The sequence below is a fragment of the Corvus moneduloides genome, chromosome 5 (assembly GCF_009650955.1).
Source record: "Corvus moneduloides isolate bCorMon1 chromosome 5, bCorMon1.pri, whole genome shotgun sequence".
In the NCBI taxonomy this organism is placed as follows: Eukaryota; Metazoa; Chordata; class Aves; order Passeriformes; family Corvidae; genus Corvus; species Corvus moneduloides.
Window position 1 is genome coordinate 69571919 of NC_045480.1, and position 20994 is coordinate 69592912.

The 20994-nt window shown below is 42.1% G+C and overlaps 1 protein-coding gene across 2 annotated transcripts in view; it reads left to right on the plus strand.

The window, feature by feature from the left end:
• The first annotated feature begins 350 nt into the window (after nt 1-350).
• Nucleotides 351-20994, plus strand: part of TRPC3 (transient receptor potential cation channel subfamily C member 3) — a 35034-nt gene continuing 14390 nt past the window's right edge. The window contains exons 1-3 of one of the 2 annotated variants that reach the window (XM_032109402.1): nt 351-431; nt 9684-10455; nt 18598-18783. In XM_032109402.1, the coding sequence (XP_031965293.1) occupies nt 9715-10455; nt 18598-18783 (927 nt within the window). In that variant the 5' untranslated portion in view covers nt 351-431; nt 9684-9714. Of the gene's footprint in view, nt 432-843; nt 1472-9683; nt 10456-18597; nt 18784-20994 lie in introns of those variants that run through there. The other variant, XM_032109401.1, reaches the window with a different exon arrangement.

The window sequence follows — 20994 nt, forward strand, 5'->3', positions numbered from 1 at the left end:
CATGCTACTCCAAAATGTTTAAAGCGAGAGAAAAACGGCATCTCAGCAGCATGTAGACAAAGTAATATCTTTTATATATATAAACTGATGCATGTACTCTATATGTACCTACTGTTCTGTATGTTCTGCATACAAAAGCACACAGGCTCTGCCTTGATTTTAAAGGTGTTGCACTTCTATCATAGAATAATATTCCCTGTGAAATAATGCACAAAAAAAAAAACCACTTCATAATACTGGAAGAGGTAATACATCTCTGTACCGCAGGAATCTTTGTGACTGGGATCTGTAGAGCATAATTAGTCCTGATTACATGCCATGGGCGTCTCAGCATCCTCCCACTGTTTTTCAGCTTGGCACCACGCAGAATTAAAGTAGTCAAGCCTAAGGCAGAGACATCTGGAACACTTCAGGGAACCTTGGCTCGCTCGGTAAGTCAGTCAGAAGTGCCTCTTTTTTACCTGAAAATCTCAACTTCAACTGTTTCCAGTGTGGGGCTGGATATTTCTCAGAGTACCTGCCGAGCTTTGTGCGGATTTGGCCGGGCTGTTGGCCGCTTTTGAGCCATTCTGCCGAGAATTACCTTGCTGCTGGCAGCCCACCACCTCTCGTCGTTACCGGGGCCAACCATCCCGGGCTCCCCCAGGGCTGGGTGCCGGCTCGGCGGGAACCTCCTGAGGGCTCCCCTCACGCCCGGCTTGGCGGGAACAGGATTTACCTCAGCCCAGCGGCGGCCGCGGGCGGCTGAGGGACATTTGTAGCGCTCCTGTGGCAGAGCGCCCGCCTCCCCCTCACGCCCCCCCCCCGGGCCGTGAGGGGCGGAGGTGGGACGGGAGCGTCCCCTCCTCTCCGGAGCGCCCGCTGCGGGAGGCGGGTGGGCTCTCCGTGGCCCCGCTGCCTCCGTGACGATGCCGTCCTAGCAAGGGATGATGACAGGCAGAGGAGGAGGAGGAGGAGGGCAGAGCCGCCGCCGGGAGCCCTGTCTCTTGCTCGCCTCCCCGGCACTTCCAGGCTCCTGCTGGCGGGCTGCGCATCGCGCCGCCTTCCCGACGGGCGGCGGGGTGGCCGTGGTTTTGTGGTGAGGGGTTTGTCCTCTCCAGGTGCTCTGTCCCCCGCCGGGCAGGGCTTGTGTCTTCCACCTCCTCCTCCTGCCTCCTTCCCCGCCGCACACGCTGCCGGACGAGGCCGGCCGGGAGAGGGAGCAGCCGCCGCCACCGCGGCCGCCTGAAGGGACCCTGACCATGTCGAGCAAGATCAGGAAGAGCAAGGAGCAGGGGAGAGTGACCTTCCCCCCGCAGCAGGAGGAGGAGGAGGAGGAGGAGGGGGCAGAGGAAGAGGAGCAGCAGCGCCGGCGCCGCGGCTGGAGAGGTGTCAATGGGGGGCCGGAGCCCCCTCCGCCGCCGCAGAGGGCTGTCAAAACCCTCCGGGAGCCCTACGGATACTACCCGCCCCCTCCTTTTGCCAGCACCATGTAAGTGAGGCCCGGGGTGGTGTTTGGAGGGGGCCGTCCGGCAACTTCCCCGGAGCAGGGATGCGGCTCCCGGCGAGTTTTGGGGCCGGGGGTGCGGCCGGCGCCGTCCCGGGCGGCCCCGCGCGGCGCGGGCAGGAGACAGAGCGGCCGCTCCGCGCCGTCCGGCCGCGGGCACTTGGCGCAAAGTGCTCTGCGCGCATCGTCCGGCCCTGCCTGCCCTCGGCCCCCCTCCCCAGCCCCGCGGCTTTGCCTCTTCAGCGTCGGGCGGGGACAGGTGTATGCCGGGCTGGAGGGGATTCCATCTCTTCTTTTTTTTTTTTCCCCCTCTTTTTTTTCCCCCTGGATACAAGCGTAGCTGCCGAGAAATTGCCCAATTATTGGCTCAGCTAAGGTTTAGAGAACCCATTGCTAAAGTATCCCCTTTATCCCTGTATATTTTTTTAATCTGTGCTGGGATAAAACCAGATTCCCCACAGAAATCTAGGACACCTGTGCAGAAAAGCTGTAGTTCTGGAGATGCACCTTATCCTGTTTGGATGTGCTCTTCCAAAATTTTAGTTTATTTTCAAAGATGCAATCATAAACATCTATCTGTCTATTTAGGTATATAAAGAGATGCTGACTATGATTAGACTTACTGCAAGATAAATGCATTCAATTTTACTAGTAGGGATGTTAACTTTCTTTCCCTGACTTGCAAAATGTAGGTTGTCCATGAATTATTCACTAATTTTTATAACACACTGCAGTTTAGGTAGACTTAACCTCAGAGGATTGCTTGACTATTTTATGTTTTCAGGACAACGTTTAGTTCTTAATTAAATATTTTAATTACCAGATAGCAAACACTGAGTTTTAAGATGAGATATTCAGCATTTGTAGAAGCCTTAATTAAAATCACCCCAGAGACAACTGTAAAATACAGAAATAATTAGGGTAGTGCTTAGAATGGGACAACCACAAATAAAAGCGGGGTTTACCATCCCTGTGCAGAAATTCTTCAGAAATACCCTGTGCCTAGCAATCTGCACTTTGAGTGAATCAGTCTTTCACGTGTCTTCAGCTGTCAGAAAGTTAGTTGTGCTTGAGCTGCTTGTCTAGACTCCCATGTAGATGATGGAAAGGGAGAGGAAATAGCAGTGGGAAAGGAAGCATAGTCATTTTTCTTCTTTTTTGGAGGTGCCTGTCTTTATCTGCCATAAAAAGAGACTTGGACATGTTATTTTTAGACAGTTGAAGCTGGCTCAGAGTTGAAGCTGTGAGTCCTCAGCTCCTGGATCCCAAGTGTCCTAGAAAGGTTGGCATATTCCTGTGTTTAAGACATGGATATTGTACCATGGGAGGATCAAACTGGAGTTCAGTTTACACAGCTATAGGTGTTTGAGCCTGCAGTGAGCTCTGTCTCTTGGAATTGCTCCCTGGTAGAATAATTCTTGTGGCCCTTCTCCTGGGAGTCTGTGAGCCCAATGGAGTGACAAAAGGGTTGACATGGATTAATGTTGTAGGACTGTATTGAACTATTGGGGCATAGAGGCAAAACACCCAGACCTGTATATTTCCTGTTGTGTGCCTGTGGTCACCTTTGGCATAGCAGTGGGATTTTTCTCCCAGAGTAACATGGTGTGTTAGGTGCTAATGCCTAAAATCATTGTGCATGTTGGTGAAGTAAAGATGAGTATCAGCTTGCTCCTGATGCACTCAGATTGACATAGGTCAGGCTTTAGCAGGCAGAGTGAGAACCCTTGGCTGGAAGGATTTGTAGTCTAAATACTCAGCACAAGGTGTGAGGCGAAAGAGGCAGGAAGATGTGAAGTAGTTTGCACAAAAGAAGGCAGACACTGTTGGGTTTTGAAATCTCTGAAAGCAGTAGCCTGTGTAAGGTGCCTGTCAGTGTACAGCTTGCTCCCTCCTGTGCCAAATATTGCTGGAAAAAAAGTAATTAACCTCAGATTCCTACTAAGATTGCAGACTGGATGTAATACTTGTTTCACAGGGTACTATATGCCCCAGTGGGAAAAAGGTGGACAAAACCTGTAAATTAAATGTAGCAGGCATCAGATACCTGACTTCCTGAGTCTCTCTGAAAATCACAGTGTAGTTTTCTGGCTGGAGTGACAGAACACAAAGAAAGGACTAAGTTTCAAAGGAGCTTTAAAATTCTTTGTTGGTGCAAGTTAACCTGTTAACTTGTTTCTTTCCTGGTGAGATATTTGCCTTGTTCTATGTGTGTGTAGATGCCCTCCTGCCATCAATATATAGTCCTTTTTTTTTCCCACAGGAATTCAGATGGTTGGTATTTTTCTTTGAGAAGTTAGTGAAGAGTAATTGTCAAAAAAGATTTGCGTAGTTTATGGGGCAGGAATTTGTTTCATCCCCTAAGTGTGTGTACACCTCCTCCTGATAGCTCATTGTAATTTCTTTTCTATTTTTTTGGACTAAATCTTTCCAGTTTGGAGCCAGAACTTCTGTGAGATGACATGAGGGCGTTTTGGATGATGGATTATGTTGTTTCAGACCAGTGGGAGAGTATAGACCTCAGTCAGATCTTGCAGCTGGCCTCATTTATGTTCTGCTCTTCAGCCTCCCTCTTCTGGAAAGCCCAGGCAGTAGCTCGCAGAAGGGAAAAGGAAGCTCTCATTTAATCCATTTCAGATTTGGTGCAGGGACTCCCGAATTTTTCGGAACATGAGCAAACATACATACAGGAGACACTGCTTTTAGCGGTGAAGAAACAAACTTACCAGTGGCCCATTCTGACGCATGGCTGTAGCAGCGCTTGGAGGGATGGGAAAGCCTTCCTTTGGGAGAGGCAGTGGGGCTGGGGGGTTGCCCCTCCAACATTTCTTGTGGCCCTGCTCAGAGCCAGGAGCTGCTTCCTCACATGCAAGAGCTGTCTTTTTCTGTGACAGTAACAAATAAAATCTTTGAAATCATTTAGTTTGAGAGATATCAGGAGTCATTAGCTACAATGCTGCTCTAATGTATGTGCATGTCTGAGCACTTACTTTTGTAAGGCAATTACCAGTCTTTAATTTTAAAACTGGGACCTCAGAGGTGACTTTTGGCAGAATAAGAGGCACAATCTGCATCTCCTGCTCGGCTGACTCCAATGTTGCTGCTTTTAAACCCTGTTGGCATGATGTACTTATCAGATCTGTCTATTACCACTGGACTGCATTTCCTTTTCAGGGCTAGAATGGAATCAGGATCACTAATGTACTGTAGTTTAGCAGGAGGTAAACTGCTTGTAAATTGTTGATGCCATCTTTTATTGCATGTAATAGTTCAGGGAGAGTAACAGCCTGTTCTTCAGCACAAATTGCTCTATGGATCTGGGAAGGCCCAGAATGAAAACTCTGTTTCTCCTTTTCTTTAAAATTGCTTATGTCGTGTGCAGTGTTAAAAAGTAGACTTAGAAACAAGATTATAAATCTTTTGGATTGCTGTAGATAATGAGCTGGATAAGGAAAAAAGGAATTCTCGGGTCAACTCTTTGTCCCACGCTTCTTTTCTGCTGCAGTTCTAGATTGAACATGAAAAGGGAGAGGTAGAGTGACAGAGTAGAAATCTGTAATTGAAACAGCCCATGGTAGAAGCAGAGGGATTGCTGTGCTTTCTCCAGCCCTTTGCAGTTGCTGTGCTGCTCAAATGTCTTGCCTTGTACATTCCTTGTAGGAATATCTCTGAGCCGGCAAGGATATGATGCAATGTAAGGTTATAGTAAATGCGATATGTGCAGAAAACAAGAGATAAATGAGCATTGATTGCTCAGCAGTATTTTTTATTTTTTATTTCCCATACGAAGGTCATACATTTTAGATGAAAATATCTAAGATAAGCATAAACATGTTATAATGTAGGATAGATTTTTATGTATTATTTACCAGGTATGTAATGAACCAGTTAATTGTTTAGGGTGCGCATAGCATTGCTCTGAGAGCTTGTGATACTTATCACTGGGTAAAGGTGTTGAAAGTGGATGTGCTCCTCTGGGAGCCTTGGCCTCATTGATGTGGGAGTTCTGCTGCGAAGCAGAGCTGATGAACAGATGATTCTGAAGGTTGGCGTGCAGTTCCTGAAGTTCTTCCTTCTTTCCAGTGAAGTTTTTCAGTTCCTCAAAACAGCTGCTTAACTGAAGCAGGCTCAGGGCCAAGTGAAACGTGTCCAGATGTGGTGGGACAGGTGTGCTTCAGTTAACATGACTGATCTCCCATTCCATCCTTCTTTATCTCTACTGACAAATTAATACAGAATAATTGGGCATTTTTCCTACTTGGTGCTTTTGTGAGGATTTTTGCCATGCATTCTACAGATATTTTTTTGTGTGTGTTCTTTCAACTATTTGGAACAGTTGGGAAAAGGAGCCTCATGATTTCCACCTCTCCTTCCGTCTTTTAATGTAGGTTGTCAGCACCTTACAGAGACAGGGTTGAGTATCTGAGCTTCAGAGGCTTTGGAAATAGAACACAAGCAATTAATCCACACTTAGTTCTATTTTAATAATATTTTTAAGCCAGTCCAATGATGTTGAGAGATGCAACTTGAGATTTTGCTGGTTTGGTTATTTCAGACAGCACATAATACATATAAAATATGCCGAAAATGGTCGAACACCTAAAACTAAAATTCTAACTATTTTATTAATACTTTGGGATAGCTACAAATATTAGATGTAAGAAAAGGAAAGCAGAAAATGGAATAGGAGACCCTGTACCTGATTCTTCTTGCATGCACTAGTCTGACCGGAGCTATGCTGGCTTCAAGGTCTTTGAATTTGCTGAGGGAAAAGTGGAAGAAAAGAGGGGAGAGATGTGGATGAACACAACAGCCTTATGGCCCTCTGGTGCTGCACAAGATTTTTTGCTTTTCATTTATTTGGGGGTGTCTTGACAATATTTTAGTCATTAAAATACCAAGCATCGTGCATCTTTATTTTGAGAAGGTATTGCAGTCACTTCAGATACATCATTTCTGTCACAAGGTTTGCAGTTAAGGATATCTTCCTTATTACGAAGACACTCTTGAAAGGACACTTTTGAAAGGATATGTGTCTCTCTACAGAAGTCAGATGAATCACCTCAGTGATCACCCAGATTGTGGGTTTTGAATGGAAGATGGATAAAATGAAAATAAATGTCACCTTTCAAAATATGCTGAAAAGTTAAATGGAATATATAAGGACAAATGTATTGTGTAATTCATAAAAGATAAATGAGATTCAAAGTGGCAGTTTAGAGTCTTCTTAAAGCAAGAAGTCAGCATGAGTCAATTTGTTTTGTCTTTGTTACATTTTTAATAGCTATAGTTTTTTCTTCCTAACATTACAGTAAACACTACATTTCTGTACGTGTGTAGTTTTGGATGTGGAGGAAGAATGGAAGTGTAACAGCACAGAAGGCAGTAAGGTCTTGTTTAAAAAGAAACTATGAGAAGACAGTGTATCTGGTTTTACTTCCGATTTTGTTGGGGAATAAGATAGCAGCTCACTGTGGCTGTTCACAGTGTGCACTCTTGGCTCAAATCTTTATTTCTGAGTACTCCTAAGTGGGAAATATGCCTGAGGTTTAAGACATTAAATCAATTCTGTGTTTAACAGAGTTACAAATCCTCTCTGTTATGCAGCCTTTTTTATAGGTTTAAAGAAAGCGGTGCAGAAATGAAAAAAGGAAGAATGGATCATGTCATGTTTGCCAAAGCAGTTTTGCCACATCTTTCAAAAAGTAAATAGTAGTTAGCATTCCTTATACTGCAGTGCCACTCAGGCTATTTCAGGTATTCCAGAAATGCCGGCCACAGATAAAAAGGTAAAAAGATGAAATGCTTCATCCCAGGAGAGACCTGCCCTTGCTAATGAGTATCAGTCTCTTCACTTGATGTGCAACTGAGCTGCCCATTTGTGTTAACTGAAATGCTCGGGGCTTGAACTGGGTTTCAGGATGTTTGTTGCTGTGATAAAGTGATTAAGATTTTACATTTTGCTGAATTTATTACAACTGATGCAGATAGCTGGAAGGGCAGGCATATCCTTACAACCTGAATGGAATTAGTTATGCCTAGTGAAAACTCTTAGGGCTGACAGTGCTGCATCCGGTGATGGCAGCGGTTGTATTTTGTGCGGTGGTAATATAGCAAAGCTCATTGTTGCAACATCACACGCACAGAAAACAACCCCCAGAGGCACTTAGGAGGCTGTTTCTCTGTCTGTGGATTTGAACCTGCACCAGTTTGGATATTTAGCTTTTGAAGGTGCCCATGCAGGTGCTACTGTGTCCACTTTAATGCAGAGCCTTTCCATGCCCAAAAGTGCATGTGGCATTTTTCCCTTGGTTCTGTCCTTTTTGCAGACTCACAGGGTTTGCTTAAAAAGGGCTGTTTAATATTTTGGTTTGCCCTTGGCATTCACTGCATGGACTCACATCTCTTTTAACGCACTGAGGGTAGAAGGATTAATTTCCTCTTCAGTTTTTCTGTCTAGCCTTTTACTCTTGTGTCTGAGTTTTTCAGCAAAGTGAAAAAAATTAGTTTTCACAATGCTCCTGTAAGATGGGAGCCAACTGTTCTTTTTTGAAAGATGAGGAACAGAAGCACGTAGGGCCTAAGAAATAAATTTGGAACTTAAAAGACCTCTTTATCTCTATGTAGTATATATATATATATATATATATATAGTGTGTTATATGTATTCAAAGCACACCCTCCATTAAGTCATACTGTTTATCAGCAGCACTTGGTGTCTCCATGCCCATCAAATCATCTCAAGTGATCTCTATCCCTTGAGCTACTGGATTAACTGATAGCAGCCTTTCTCAATATCGAGCTGGACTAGAAAAGGAGAGGGAGATTGGGTTCGTGTTTATTTTCAGATGATGCTGGAGGAAGGTTAGGGTACCGCGAGTACCTTTTCAGTCCTTTGGCCTCTGCTCTGGCAGGCATAAATGCTTCTGTTCTTCCACCAGCTGTGAACACTTCAGCCTGATCCCATCCATTCTGTTATTTCAGACTTTGCCAGGCAGTTGTCTCCTGCTGTTGTTTTCCCCAGCTAGGCAGTGTCTGTTCCTCCACCTCTCATCCTAGCTCCGTTTTTTTTGCAATTTCTATCCAGTCTCGCTGCTCTGAACCTTCTCACCCCTCTCTAGTTTCCTTACCTTGCTAGATCCAGCTCAGCATCCAATCTGCCTGTTCTCTTAGCCAGTACGTTCACTGGTTCATAATTCCAGTTTCTGTGTTTGCCAAATTAGCTTGCTCACCCATTCTTTTCACCTGTTACCCTTCTCTTTTCTCCTTCTTTCTGCTTTTGCAACTGGTTTCTGTGGAGAGTTCACAGGTTCCCTGGTTCTCAGTCTCCTTTAAATCATCTCACTTTCCTACACCCAGGATTCCTCTTTCTAGTGCAGCCTGTTATCCAAATTTTCATTCATTAACTCTGACTTTCCCATTTTTTTGATTGTGGTACAAGAATGTATACACAGACCCTCTCAGCTCCTGAAATGGTAGATGTAGAAACAGGCCCAACATAACCCACAGCATTGCAGAAGTCCACTGAAGTGAGAGCTGATCCCAGTCTATACTGGGTGACTCCTGGTGTCTGGAACATGTGAGCAGTTTAGTTGCAGAAAGTCTGCTGAATGTGCATGTACTATTGTTTTTCAAAAATTTATGATTTGACTCAAGTGACTTGTGAGTAGAAGCTTCCAGGTTTAACATTTTTAGTAGTAACACGAGAAGCTGTGAGTTCAGGCTTCACCATGTGTTGCTTGGCAAGACATCCTGAAGAAAATGTGCTTTCACCTCACTCTTATGTGATCTACAACATGGTAAGCATTAAGTATTGCCTTACTTATAGCATCAGCTTGAATGCCTGTGGTGGATAGTAATTAATTACTACTGAAAGTAGAATAGCAGATATGTTTTCATTTTATATATGAGCTAAGTGAGCTGGCAGGGATTTCTAAAGAGGACTGGTGTCTTAAAAAAGATTGAAAAAATGTTAATAGATCTTGACCATGCTAAGAGAACAGCAATGGCCCGAGGCACTGGGCCTGTGAGTGCCTTTAGATTGCAGACAAGCAAGAGTGATCCCAATACAGGATACTGCTTGTCAGTAGAGGGGCAAAGGGCAAGGGACAAAATAAGTTGGTTTAGCCACAGCATTGGAAGTTACAAATTACCACCATAGTGAAAATATGTTACCTTTTCCTTGTTTTGTCCTTAGGTACATCGAAGAGAGTCCATCTCTGAGGCGTATGACCATGATGAGGGAGAAGGGAAGGCGACAGGCCATTAGGGGCCCTGCCTTCATGTTCAACAACAGGGGCACGAGCCTGACGGCCGAGGAGGAGCGATTCCTGGATGCTGCCGAGTACGGGAACATCCCTGTGGTGCGCAAAATGCTGGAGGAGTCAAAGACACTGAATGTCAACTGCGTCGACTACATGGGCCAAAACGCCTTGCAGCTTGCTGTAGGGAACGAACATTTGGAAGTGACAGAACTTCTGTTAAAAAAAGAGAACTTGGCACGGATTGGAGATGCCCTGCTGCTCGCAATCAGCAAGGGTTACATTAGGATAGTGGAAGCAATTTTGAATCATCCTGGGTTTTCAGTAAATAAGCGACTGACTCTGAGCCCTTGTGAGCAGGAGCTCCAGGATGATGATTTTTATTCCTATGACGAAGACGGTACCCGCTTTTCTCCAGACATCACTCCGATAATTTTAGCTGCCCACTGCCAAAAATACGAAGTCGTGCACATGCTGTTGATGAAAGGAGCAAGGATAGAAAGACCTCATGACTATTTCTGCAAATGTAATGACTGTACAGAGAAGCAAAAACATGATTCTTTCAGTCACTCTAGGTCAAGAATAAACGCGTACAAAGGACTGGCCAGTCCAGCTTATCTGTCCCTGTCCAGTGAAGATCCAGTGCTCACTGCTCTAGAACTCAGCAATGAACTTGCCAAGTTGGCCAACATTGAAAAAGAATTCAAGGTAATGGTGTTTTTGTGGTTCTCTGTCTTTGTTATTGTTTTAAAGTTGCTGCTACTTCATGTTGTCCTTAGATGCTGAAATGATTCCCTGTGCCTTTACTTTTTCAATTACAAATACTCTCATCTTATTGTCTCTTTTATTCTTGATACATAAGCCTTTAAAAGGAATTTTTAATAGAATGAAATTGCTTTTGGACCTGCTGTGTTCAGAAAAAATTGGCAACTGGAAAAAGTGTGCATTCTGATAACCTTTCAGCAGATGGAAAACAATTCTGGTTGCTGCAGCACACAAGGATTGTTCTTAGTTACAAGTGCTGAGTAATACGAGTGCAAAAAGCAGAAACATTTTGCTGTTCTTGAGGTACTGCAGCACTGACCTTATTCCCTCTTTTTAATTTGTACTAATTTGACCGACATCTCCAAATTGTTAAGAATATCCAAAGTAGATTTTTTTTGACACACCTTTTAGGAATGTCACGTGGTCAAAACCAGCTGTTAAACTTATTACAGATGTTGGTCCTCTTACCTGGTTTTCAGCTCTATCTGGTTTCGTATGTCAGTGCCCTGACTTCTTGATATATTTCAGCTTCTCCATCAGACAATTAATGGCTTAGTTAACTGTTGCCCACTGCTTTTTTTAATGAGTTTTCGGTTCTGTTGGATACCTTGAAAAGGACCATAACAGCTGCCTTTCCTCTTGTCCACCCTTCTCCCCCTGCAGCCAAACCCCACAAAAAATCAAACCCCAGTAGACTGCTTGTAAAGAGAAAAGCTCGACTTGGGGAATGACAGATTGTTCTCAGTGAGTAGTGATATTCACAGCATTGTCTCTGCGTGTAACAGCAAGTTTATTGGGGTTCTGCAAGGCCAGTGTTGGGTACCACTTGCTTGTTCATATCTTCAAAAATGATCTGAGAGAGACAAAAATGTATTAACCTCTCCAAACAACAGCAAGCAGTGTTTACCCTGTGGAGTACTCAGAATATGCAACAACATGGAAAAATACAGGGAGAAATTAATAAAGTGAAATTTAACAGAAGAGGAGGAAATCTTTTTAGACTCCTGAGAAAGAATAGCTCCAGATATGGCTGAGTGGGTTAAAATATAATTTAAAAAGAACGTTTTGGTGGTGAGGAGGATTAATATATTATAACACACATTAATGAAGTGTAAAAGTCAGCTTAAACCTTTCCTCTCCTTTCTTTGCTGAAGGAACTCGCTCATACCATGCTGTGTATTGTATAATCTGGCAAATTAATTGAATACTTCCTCGATGAATTTATTCAGGGAAAAATGTCAGATTTTTCTTTTTCCTCGGATGAAAAGGTACCCTGCCACCAAAAGCTAAATTAGGGCAAGCTGCTTTGTGTTTTTGTTAGGCAAGGATGTAGATGATTAGAACTGCATAGAAAAATTACAGTGGAAATAGAAATCCATGGGAGACTCCCATCTCACAGGTACTAATACCATGCATACAAATTGCATCGGAAAAAAATGTAGCTTGAAATTTTGGAGAAGAAGAGGTGAAGTTCTTTGATTGGGCTTCTCATTTCAAACCAGAACTTAAAAAAATTATTTCAGTTTTTAAAATGGTAATTCCCTGCTATTTTGGGATGCCTAAAACCCTGAGAAATTCACTGTTTTAACAGATTTCAGTATTATTGGATAGCACTTACATTGCTACTAACCTTGCCAGGTATATCAGATGATTCAGTTTTGGCACCTACAGTAAAAATTGTTCCTGACTCCTTGCTGGCATGGAAATTCCAGCTTGCCATCAATGTCAAACCATTCCAGTGAAATAATTACTCTCCTCATTGATGTCCCATCTCTTTTTTTTCCTTCTGTTTCTATCAAGCCTGGTAGGAGAGCTGAGTGTTTTCCTGGACTCCCTCCCATCCATAACTGTCTTTTCAGTGCTTTCTTTCCTATAGATGTGTCATCTGAATGTGTTTGGCTGATAACTTGTGTGCTTTGTCACATCCCAGAGGAGAAGGGTTCTAATCCAGCATTTGCATTCCTGCAGACTTCTGCTGCACTCTCCTCTAGGATCATCACTGGAAATGTTCAAGTATTCCACTGAAATTCAATCTGTAGCACAGCACTGAGCAGAATTGTTTCAGGGTGAAGAAAAATGGGGAAAATACTTCATCTGTCTCACAACAAAAAAAATGGATAAATCTGTTTAAATCATGATTTATTCTCAGTATCCGTGGAATATTAAGGCCCACAATGTTTCCTGTGCACGCTCTGCTTCCAGGATGCAGAGCACTCCTACAGAATATACTGTTCTGTATGGTTTTCCCACAGAGAAAGAACATAGGTTGAACCTGTTTAAAAACACCTGAGGGCCAAGTTTCCTGGTAAATGCTTGTTAAATTGATCTTAATGTCCATTGCATATACAAAGTCCAGTCTGCACCTCTCGCTTATCATTTACACTAAGAAATTCTAGTGCACAAACCAGGGTTTGCACAAGCAAATTAGAAATGTGGGAATGTGACTTAGGACATTCATTCATTACAGTCAGTTCCTCAAGAAAACCTGGTTAATTACGCTAGTTAAAAACTTGGTTAATGATTTTTAGGGTTTTGGTTTATTTTCCTTTTAGAAGTAAGGAGAAAGGATTCAAAGAAATCACAGAACCTTGATTTTTCTTGGAAGATGCAAGACACATAGCCAAAAAAAGTACTGAAAATTAATAAAAATAGATGAGGAAACTGGAGCCCTAAAGACCATTTCACTGTACTCCTTTCATCTTCAAGCTTCCTTACTTCTACTTGTGAAATCCTTGTTTCAACCTGCTGTTTGTTCTTTTACTCTTCTTCATCTATTTCATTTATTTCTTCTTGACACTTTTACTCCTTTTTGATCTTTTCATCCTCTTGTATTCTTCTATTCAATTCTCTCATGGCCAGGGCAGGGAGTACAGTATTTCTCTTACTTTACTTGTAATTCTAGTCCCCCTAGTCTCCTAATTCCAGGGATTGCCTGCAGGATTTCAGATGACATCAGAAATTTCAGTTTGATCTCAGCCAAGACTGCTACCAAATTGTAAAAACTGGAACTGTATCTTAGTGTAAATAAGTGACCATTACAAGAGTTGGAGAATTATCTTTTCCTGTCCAGTAGCACCACAAAATACTTTGCAATACAAATATTCCCAATTTTTGTGTTTTCCTGTTCTCCTATTTTTAGCAGATCCTGACCCACTGCGGCTACTCTGGGTTCCTAAAGTTAATTGATATTCACCCTCCTCCCTGAGAACTATAGGGCTGTAACTGCCTAGGGAAGGGAGGATTTCTGGCAGTCAGAACAGCCGATGGAACTTTCCTTTGGAGTCACCATAGGAAGAGAGAGGACAAGGTAGCTAAAAAGCCCCGTGATTATCTCTTTACACCAGCTTTCAACTAAATACTGGCCTGTGTAATCAAGCTCAGTTCTCCCAGCTGAAATTGCACTGGTAAGGGTCAAAAAGGTTGTGTTCCTGCTTTCTATAGGATAAATCCCTGTTCCCAGTTTTGCTGAAAGCTCCTACTAAACCAACGGAAGATGTGGACGTGCATCTAAAAGCGGAATCTGTCAGTGTTCCAAGTAAATTTACATAGTGTTATCTCAGCTGAACTAACAAAGAATGTTCAAGCTTAATCTAGGTTTAGGCTCAGCTTTTGAAAGGAGAGGGCCCAGATCCATAATCATTAGTGCAATTATGTGCTTGATTTGCATATACAGTTACATGTGCACACTCACCATGTATGTGATTTCAAAGTGGCCATCTACCAGATAATACTCCAGATAAATTTCTAATCCAGTATTGCGAGTGTGAACTACTTATGCATTTGGGAGCACTCGTGAACTGCTTACGGGAGTGTGGCTCCTATAGCAGAACACAGATCCCTGCATTTTGTTGGACTGCATGTGACTGCTCAGTATAAATTTCCTTTGCAGTGGTTCCTTTACAAATCCTGTGTGAAATCAGCCAAAGGTTTTCTGTTCATGTGCTTCGTTCTTTGCACACAGACCAGTACGTTCTTTGTAAAGATTCTAGATGAATTCGCAAGGCAGTGCTTGACATTATGAGAGAGAACAGAACACACACAATTGGGCAGGCTGAGATCCAGCTGTTGATGTGTGCCAGAGTCCTCGGAAACTGCTTGTGAGACACAGCTTTGCAATTCCGGTAATCATCGGTTGCCCTGTATGTGTTGGAGTCAGCTGCCGAACCTGGGAAACGCGGGGTGTAGGCTGATATTTTTTTGATGTTACAAAGATGTTTGTGCAACTGTTAGTGGTGATCTGGTGGCTTCATTTGTATATTCTCAGGAGTGAGCAGAGGTGATTTGGATGACTGGGACCACAGATTGAGATTTCTGATATTCACACAACACCCTAGAGGTAGAAGGTTGTTTGAGAATCGGGTAGTGTTTGTCTGTTTAATTCTGTAAAGCAATCAAATAGACTGGGATAAATTTGATTTGCTAATACGTAGGTAAATAAAGACCTGGAGAGGGAAATCTGACAAGTTTTCCTGCTGTAAGATTCAAAGCCAGAGTGGGATTTTAAGAATGCACATACTGGTTTTCCGTTCTCATAACAGCATCTGTGAGTAATGTAGGCTGTATTTAATCCTTAAATTTGACAGAATAAAACCTCATCCATTATATCATTAATCTTACCTAGCAATAAGCATAACTTTTATAAGCAAGTGGTGTATCTACCAATGAAGAAACATGTTATTCATGTTCCTACTGTTATTCTACTGTAATTAGACGAAATCTGGGTAACTCCTGTGTAGTAGGGAAACATGCAATGCGTGGAAATAACTCTTGTTATTTCCTATTAGAAATCCACTGTTTCTTCTTCTATTTCCTTACAATTAGCAAAAGAGTAAGAAAACACTTGTAATTGAAGCCTCTCCCTGCAACTGGACAGCCCATGTTCATTAATAAAAGGACAAAATTTGGGTTGTGTTATGTCATAAACCACTTGAATAATACAAAACCATCTAAACTAAACTTTATTAAACCTTAATAAGATACTACTTTTGACTGTAGGTTAGATATGAATAATAGTAAAACAAATACTTCCTTTTTTTTCTTGTTAAAGTTAAAAGTGCCTGCAAATTCAGGGGAGAAAGAATGTAGTTTCTCTTTTAGTTACGCTGTGTTATTACTGAAGTCACTGCAGTAAGTGTATCCTCCCATGCACTTTGAATAGCGTATTTACAGCTACTTTAAATTGTTAGTGAAAAGTTGATGATCAGTCTTATTCCTGTTGAATTAATGTTAAGCTGTGCCTGATGATTAGCATGGTTTTTGCTCAGCCATCTCCTTTAGTAAATACTTCCTTTAGCTGTAGTGAAGTGTGCAAGCAACTCTTGCTTGAAATGGGATCTTGAGGAAGAGTGTTCGAGCTCTCACCGATATGTAAGAATTCTGTTGTGGAAACAATATAAACAACATAGGACTTGAGTAAACTGAAGGCATGGTATTGTTTTTAGCTTTATTAGATTGTCTTCAGTCACCCCTTTGTTTTCAGTGAATAAAATCCCCATCTTCTTTTTACATTGTCTTACCTCTGTGTTTTGCTTAATATTCTCCATAACCTGAATTCTAGCAGTTTATACTTACAGTTTTGGCCTCTGTGATGAAGCTCTTTCTTGACTAGGCTGTCATGAAAGACTGTTCCTCTTTGTTGTTTTGTTGTTTTGTTTTGGGGTTTTTTTTGACTGCTGCTATTCTAGCCACCATCCTGGAGTCTTCCTTTGCAAGATTTTTATTTTTGTAGTGTCTGAGATCTAATCACATTTCGCTTAAAAGCTTTATCTGCATTCAGACCTCCATGCTTGCAAGTATATTTCACTCCCTTGATTAACTTTTTAATGAGACTTTGCCTTTTTTCAAAGTCCTAAATCTTGGTCATACATAAGCTTGCTTATCCCTTCACTGAATTTAACCATGCATCCCAGTATTACTTTTATAATTGGCTCTTCTGTCCTGTTCTTGGTTACCAAAAACAAATCTAAAGTAACCTTACATCCTGTTGGTTCACTGACAACTGAATTAATTTGTCCTCTATGACCAAAGGAAATAACAGGATCCTGTTTAAGGTCTATGATTGGGATTGATTGTTTCCAAGTCTGTATCTGGGATGTTAGTCTTGTGTAATAACACAACTTCTAGTAGTATTTATTTGTCTCCAGTACTATTTCATTTTGATTCATATCTGAATCTGACCTATGGGATTGATGGCTGATTCTTGCACTTACCCGATGCAGCCTCTTTTCCCATCATTTCCCAAAATAGTTTGAAACTACTGAGAGCACATTAGTTTCTCTGTCCCATTATATAGATGCTAAGTTGAAAATTTAGCGAAACTACCAGTACAAGGAGGTAAAATTACTTAGGAAAGGAGGAAGAAGTGAGGCTTTCAGAAAAAAAAAAAAAAGAGATTAAATGAGAAAATTATGAGAGCAGAGGCAGTAAGGAAGCATTTTTGAGAAGACAGGCACCTCTGAGGGAAAATCTGTAACCTCAAAAAGTGATTTTGAAAAGGCAGTGTCTGTAAATGAACAGTAAACCACACAAAAATGGAGAGTCAGAGGGCTCAATTTAATGTTTTGGTGGCCTGGTGAGGAGGGAAAAAAGTGTAGAAAAGCTGTGGAGTAATTGAAAATGGTGGCTGTGCTGTTTCTAGATGGGCACTGAAGGTAAAATTGGCAGATTCAGTCAAGTTTCCTCCTCCTATAGCCTCATGTGAGGAAATCAGAGGCCACATCTCAGATATGAAATCTCAGATCTAGAAATCTGTCTGAGAGGACATGGATACAAAAATGAAGACCAAGGTATCTGCTGAAGCAGAGATCAAGGTAAGAGTTTATAGGTAATGTCACAGAGGTGGTGGGAGACATTTACAAGTATAAACAAAAGTACAAGCAAAATTTCAGACATTCATACTTTACAAAGTTAGCTAAAAATTCTGAAATGTAGCCACAAATGTTTTGTCAGAGGAGGAAGGAGATTACAGAGTTGCAAATATTTGATGTTGACGTATATTGAGCAACTGAGATGTTTAAAGGTAGCACCTCAAAGATAGGACATAAACTGTGTTGAGTGTTGAAGGGTTGAAGGAGGCTGAGGAAAGCTAGAAAGAGTCAAGACTAGTTCTGAAAAGAGTCTGACTTGGAGGAAGGAGATGTTTTTAATAACAAAAAACCAAGTGGTTGCTTTGTGTGCTTTCAGAAGGTAACACCAGCAGAGCTGTTGATTTCAGCAATAATGGAAGGGAAAGCTTGATGGAGTGAGAGCAAACACGAAGGAGATCAAAGTAATAGTCATAAACAGAATGGTTTCTGAGAGATACAGATGGAAATGAAGGGCAGGAAGGGAAAGGTGGACAGAGCTCTTACATAAAAGGATCCAGGTTTTCAGAAGTGTGTCTCTGTTAGTTCAGCAGTGTTATCAGTGGAAAGGTCTCTTAGAGATGACCCAGGAGCCTGATATCTTTGAACTGGCCTTTCAAGAAGCTGGTTCCTGTGTTAACTTACGGGAAATTTGGGGTATTTTTGCACACAACGTTGGTGTCCAAATTTGTCCTGCAGTTACATTGGTAACCCACTGTACCAATTGTTGGGTGTGAGAAGTTCCAAGGATAAGTGGGAAGCAGAGGGTAGAAAAGGAAAAAGAGGGAAATGTATTTGGTATACATCAGAGTAATGAGTAATTAGCCACTTTAGCAGTGTAGAAAGAGCTGAAATATATTTGTAGCCTGGGAGGCAATTATTTCATTAGTTATCTGCAAAGTTTTTACAAGAGTGAGGTTACTTTTTGATCGTGCTGGTCCTGCTTTGTTTGCGCAATTCTTATATTTTCAGCTGCCCCTTGTTGCCCATCCAGGTTGTTTTCATCCCACTACTATGTCATGTTCCCATGCTCTGTTAAACAGCTGCTGTTAGGTGTTCACCTTGTGTCAGAGAATGAACGATTCCGCTGTACAAGAATTCTGTAATGTCTGATACACTCCTAATTTAACACAGTAAAAATTAAACACTTCATTTTTAGCAACTTATACGGGTCCTTTTTCCCTCACCATTGACCCTCAAGCACGTTTTTCACGGGCCATTTTCTGTACCCCTTCTGTTCCAGAATGACTATCGCAAGCTGTCCATGCAGTGCAAGGACTTCGTGGTTGGTGTCCTGGATCTGTGCCGGGACTCAGAAGAAGTGGAGGCCATTCTGAACGGGGATTTGAACGCGGAGCCGGTGGAAGCGCAGAGACACCGAGCGTCACTGAGCCGTGTGAAGCTGGCCATTAAGTACGAAGTCAAAAAGGTAACTCCTCACAGCCCTCAGACACTGTGGTGGGAGGGCAGTGCCACCTCCTCCTTCTGCAGGTGTTGTGAACCTGTGGTCAGATGCACAACTGAGACATGGTGTGAGTAATCAAGACTTTCTCGCAAGGCAGAAGGGGACTATGAAGGAGTTTAGTTTAATCTACTTCCCACTGCTGAGAAGTGGCAGGAGATTTTAATGACATAAATCAGATGTGCTAGAAGGCTTTGCACAGTTGGTCAGATCCTTCTCCTGATTAACCCAAAAGGTATTTCAGTGGAGCCAGATTTTCACTCAGTGACACTCGGGCTGCGTCTCCCTGTCAGCCAATGTCATAATACCTAATCCAAAGAGAAGGCTGTGTTGGTGAAAGTGTTGGTTTCAACCCATAAGTAGCTCATCTGCAACTGTGTGTCATAGTGAGAAATTCCACATGATTTACTGTGTTTGTTCCTTTAAAAAATATTTTATAACTCAGCCCTGGAAATGTGTGGAATATACCTGTGGCTGCTTGATCAATTCATTTCAGTTCTTCATCTTTGTAGCTGTGTTTATTGGTGTTTTGGCAAGTATTTTCAGTGGATGCCTCTCTCGAATTAGTTTGTATTTTGTGAATTAATGTTAAGCGTTGAAAAACAGAGCTGTGCATCATATATTTGACATAAATACATATTCTTTAGTTGCAGTTTTTATTGTATTGCTGTGTTGTTCTCTTCAAGATCCCACACTAGCCTAGCACACAAAATAGTTAATACTGTGTCCTGTTGTGAAAGGAGCCAGGAAATACAGCAGTGCCTATGTATTACTTACAGCTACCTATTTACGTGATTAGTATCACTTCCATTCCTTACAGCCATTGTAGTTTCATCATCTCCACAAGAAGCCTTATGTCTCTCAGAATAAATAACCCTGTGTTCTGTGGCCACCTCTTGAGCCAATCTGCCATATAAAACGAATTGTAAGCACCCTGCCAGAGCAACTGAGGATTGCTGGTGTTTATGATGGCCCCAAAAGATTGATCACAAAAATTGTAAACACAGATCCTAAGCAGCAAATCATCATTTCCAGTAGAGAACTGGTCTACAGCAGATAAATGCATATTAATTACAAAAAAATCAAGGTAAATATATACAGGCGTTAAATTAATTAAAAAGAATGGAACAGGGGGAAGAAATCGAAGTGCATAAGCATGCTGTAGTGTCTAAATATCATATACATTCTTTATGCTATTGCAGTTTAATGTGTACCAAAACTTTGTTGAGACTCATGACTCAGCTTTCATGCTGAAGGCTGTGGTTTTCTTTTATGAGTTTGTTGTCACTGGTGAAATTCACTGCTGAGCAAAGGGCCACACAGATCTGTTAAGAATAACAGAAATCTAAATAGCGCAAAAAAAGAAGAGAGAATTCCTCATAGCAAACTTCTTCTCTTCTCTTGCAAGAGAGAAACTCAGAGTGCTGGCTCCAGTTCATGACAGACACAGTTCAGAACCTACAAGAGTAATGATCTTGTTGGGAGGAAATAGATGGTGCAGAGTTGTTACCATATTCATACATGTGCATTTCCCTGTAAGTGGCCATTACACAGGGCATGGCAAGGATGGAAATGTTTCTGCCATGGTGGTCCTTCGATGCTGGGATTTGCTCTGTCAGACCTGTGACAGATTCTAGTGATATCCTGACTGGAACGGATTCAGATGTGGGAACTCCACATAGGGTTATTTCAACGCTCTAACTATAGGAAGCAGACAAGAATGTGGCCTATTTCCTTAGCTTTCCATATTCCTAGCTGTGCTTCCAGGTCAGGTCCATCAAGGTCAGTTCCCTGTGTAGTCAGTGCAGTCAAACAGAGCTGCAGGTCCATGAAATAGTTAATGAGCTGTATGCCCTTTCCAGAGGAAGGAGAGGCAGGAAAAAACATATGACAAGTACCAAATGTGTTCAGAACTTCACTGCTAGGGAAAGGGAGTTTTTAATTCTATTAGTAAAGAAAGTCTTGCACTTAATGCCCTGGGTACTGCACCGAAGTGGAGCCCATCTTTTAAGCATGATGTGCTTTTGAAGCTGAGGTTCAGACTGAAACTGCAGCCCCAATAGTGAAGGACTAAGGGAATTAAGGAAAAAAACCAAAACATAAAGAAGGAATTAGTCTTGCTCTGTATGCTGAGTTGCTGCTGTAGTAGTGCTTTTAGTTTTGTGTCTCAACTCTGAC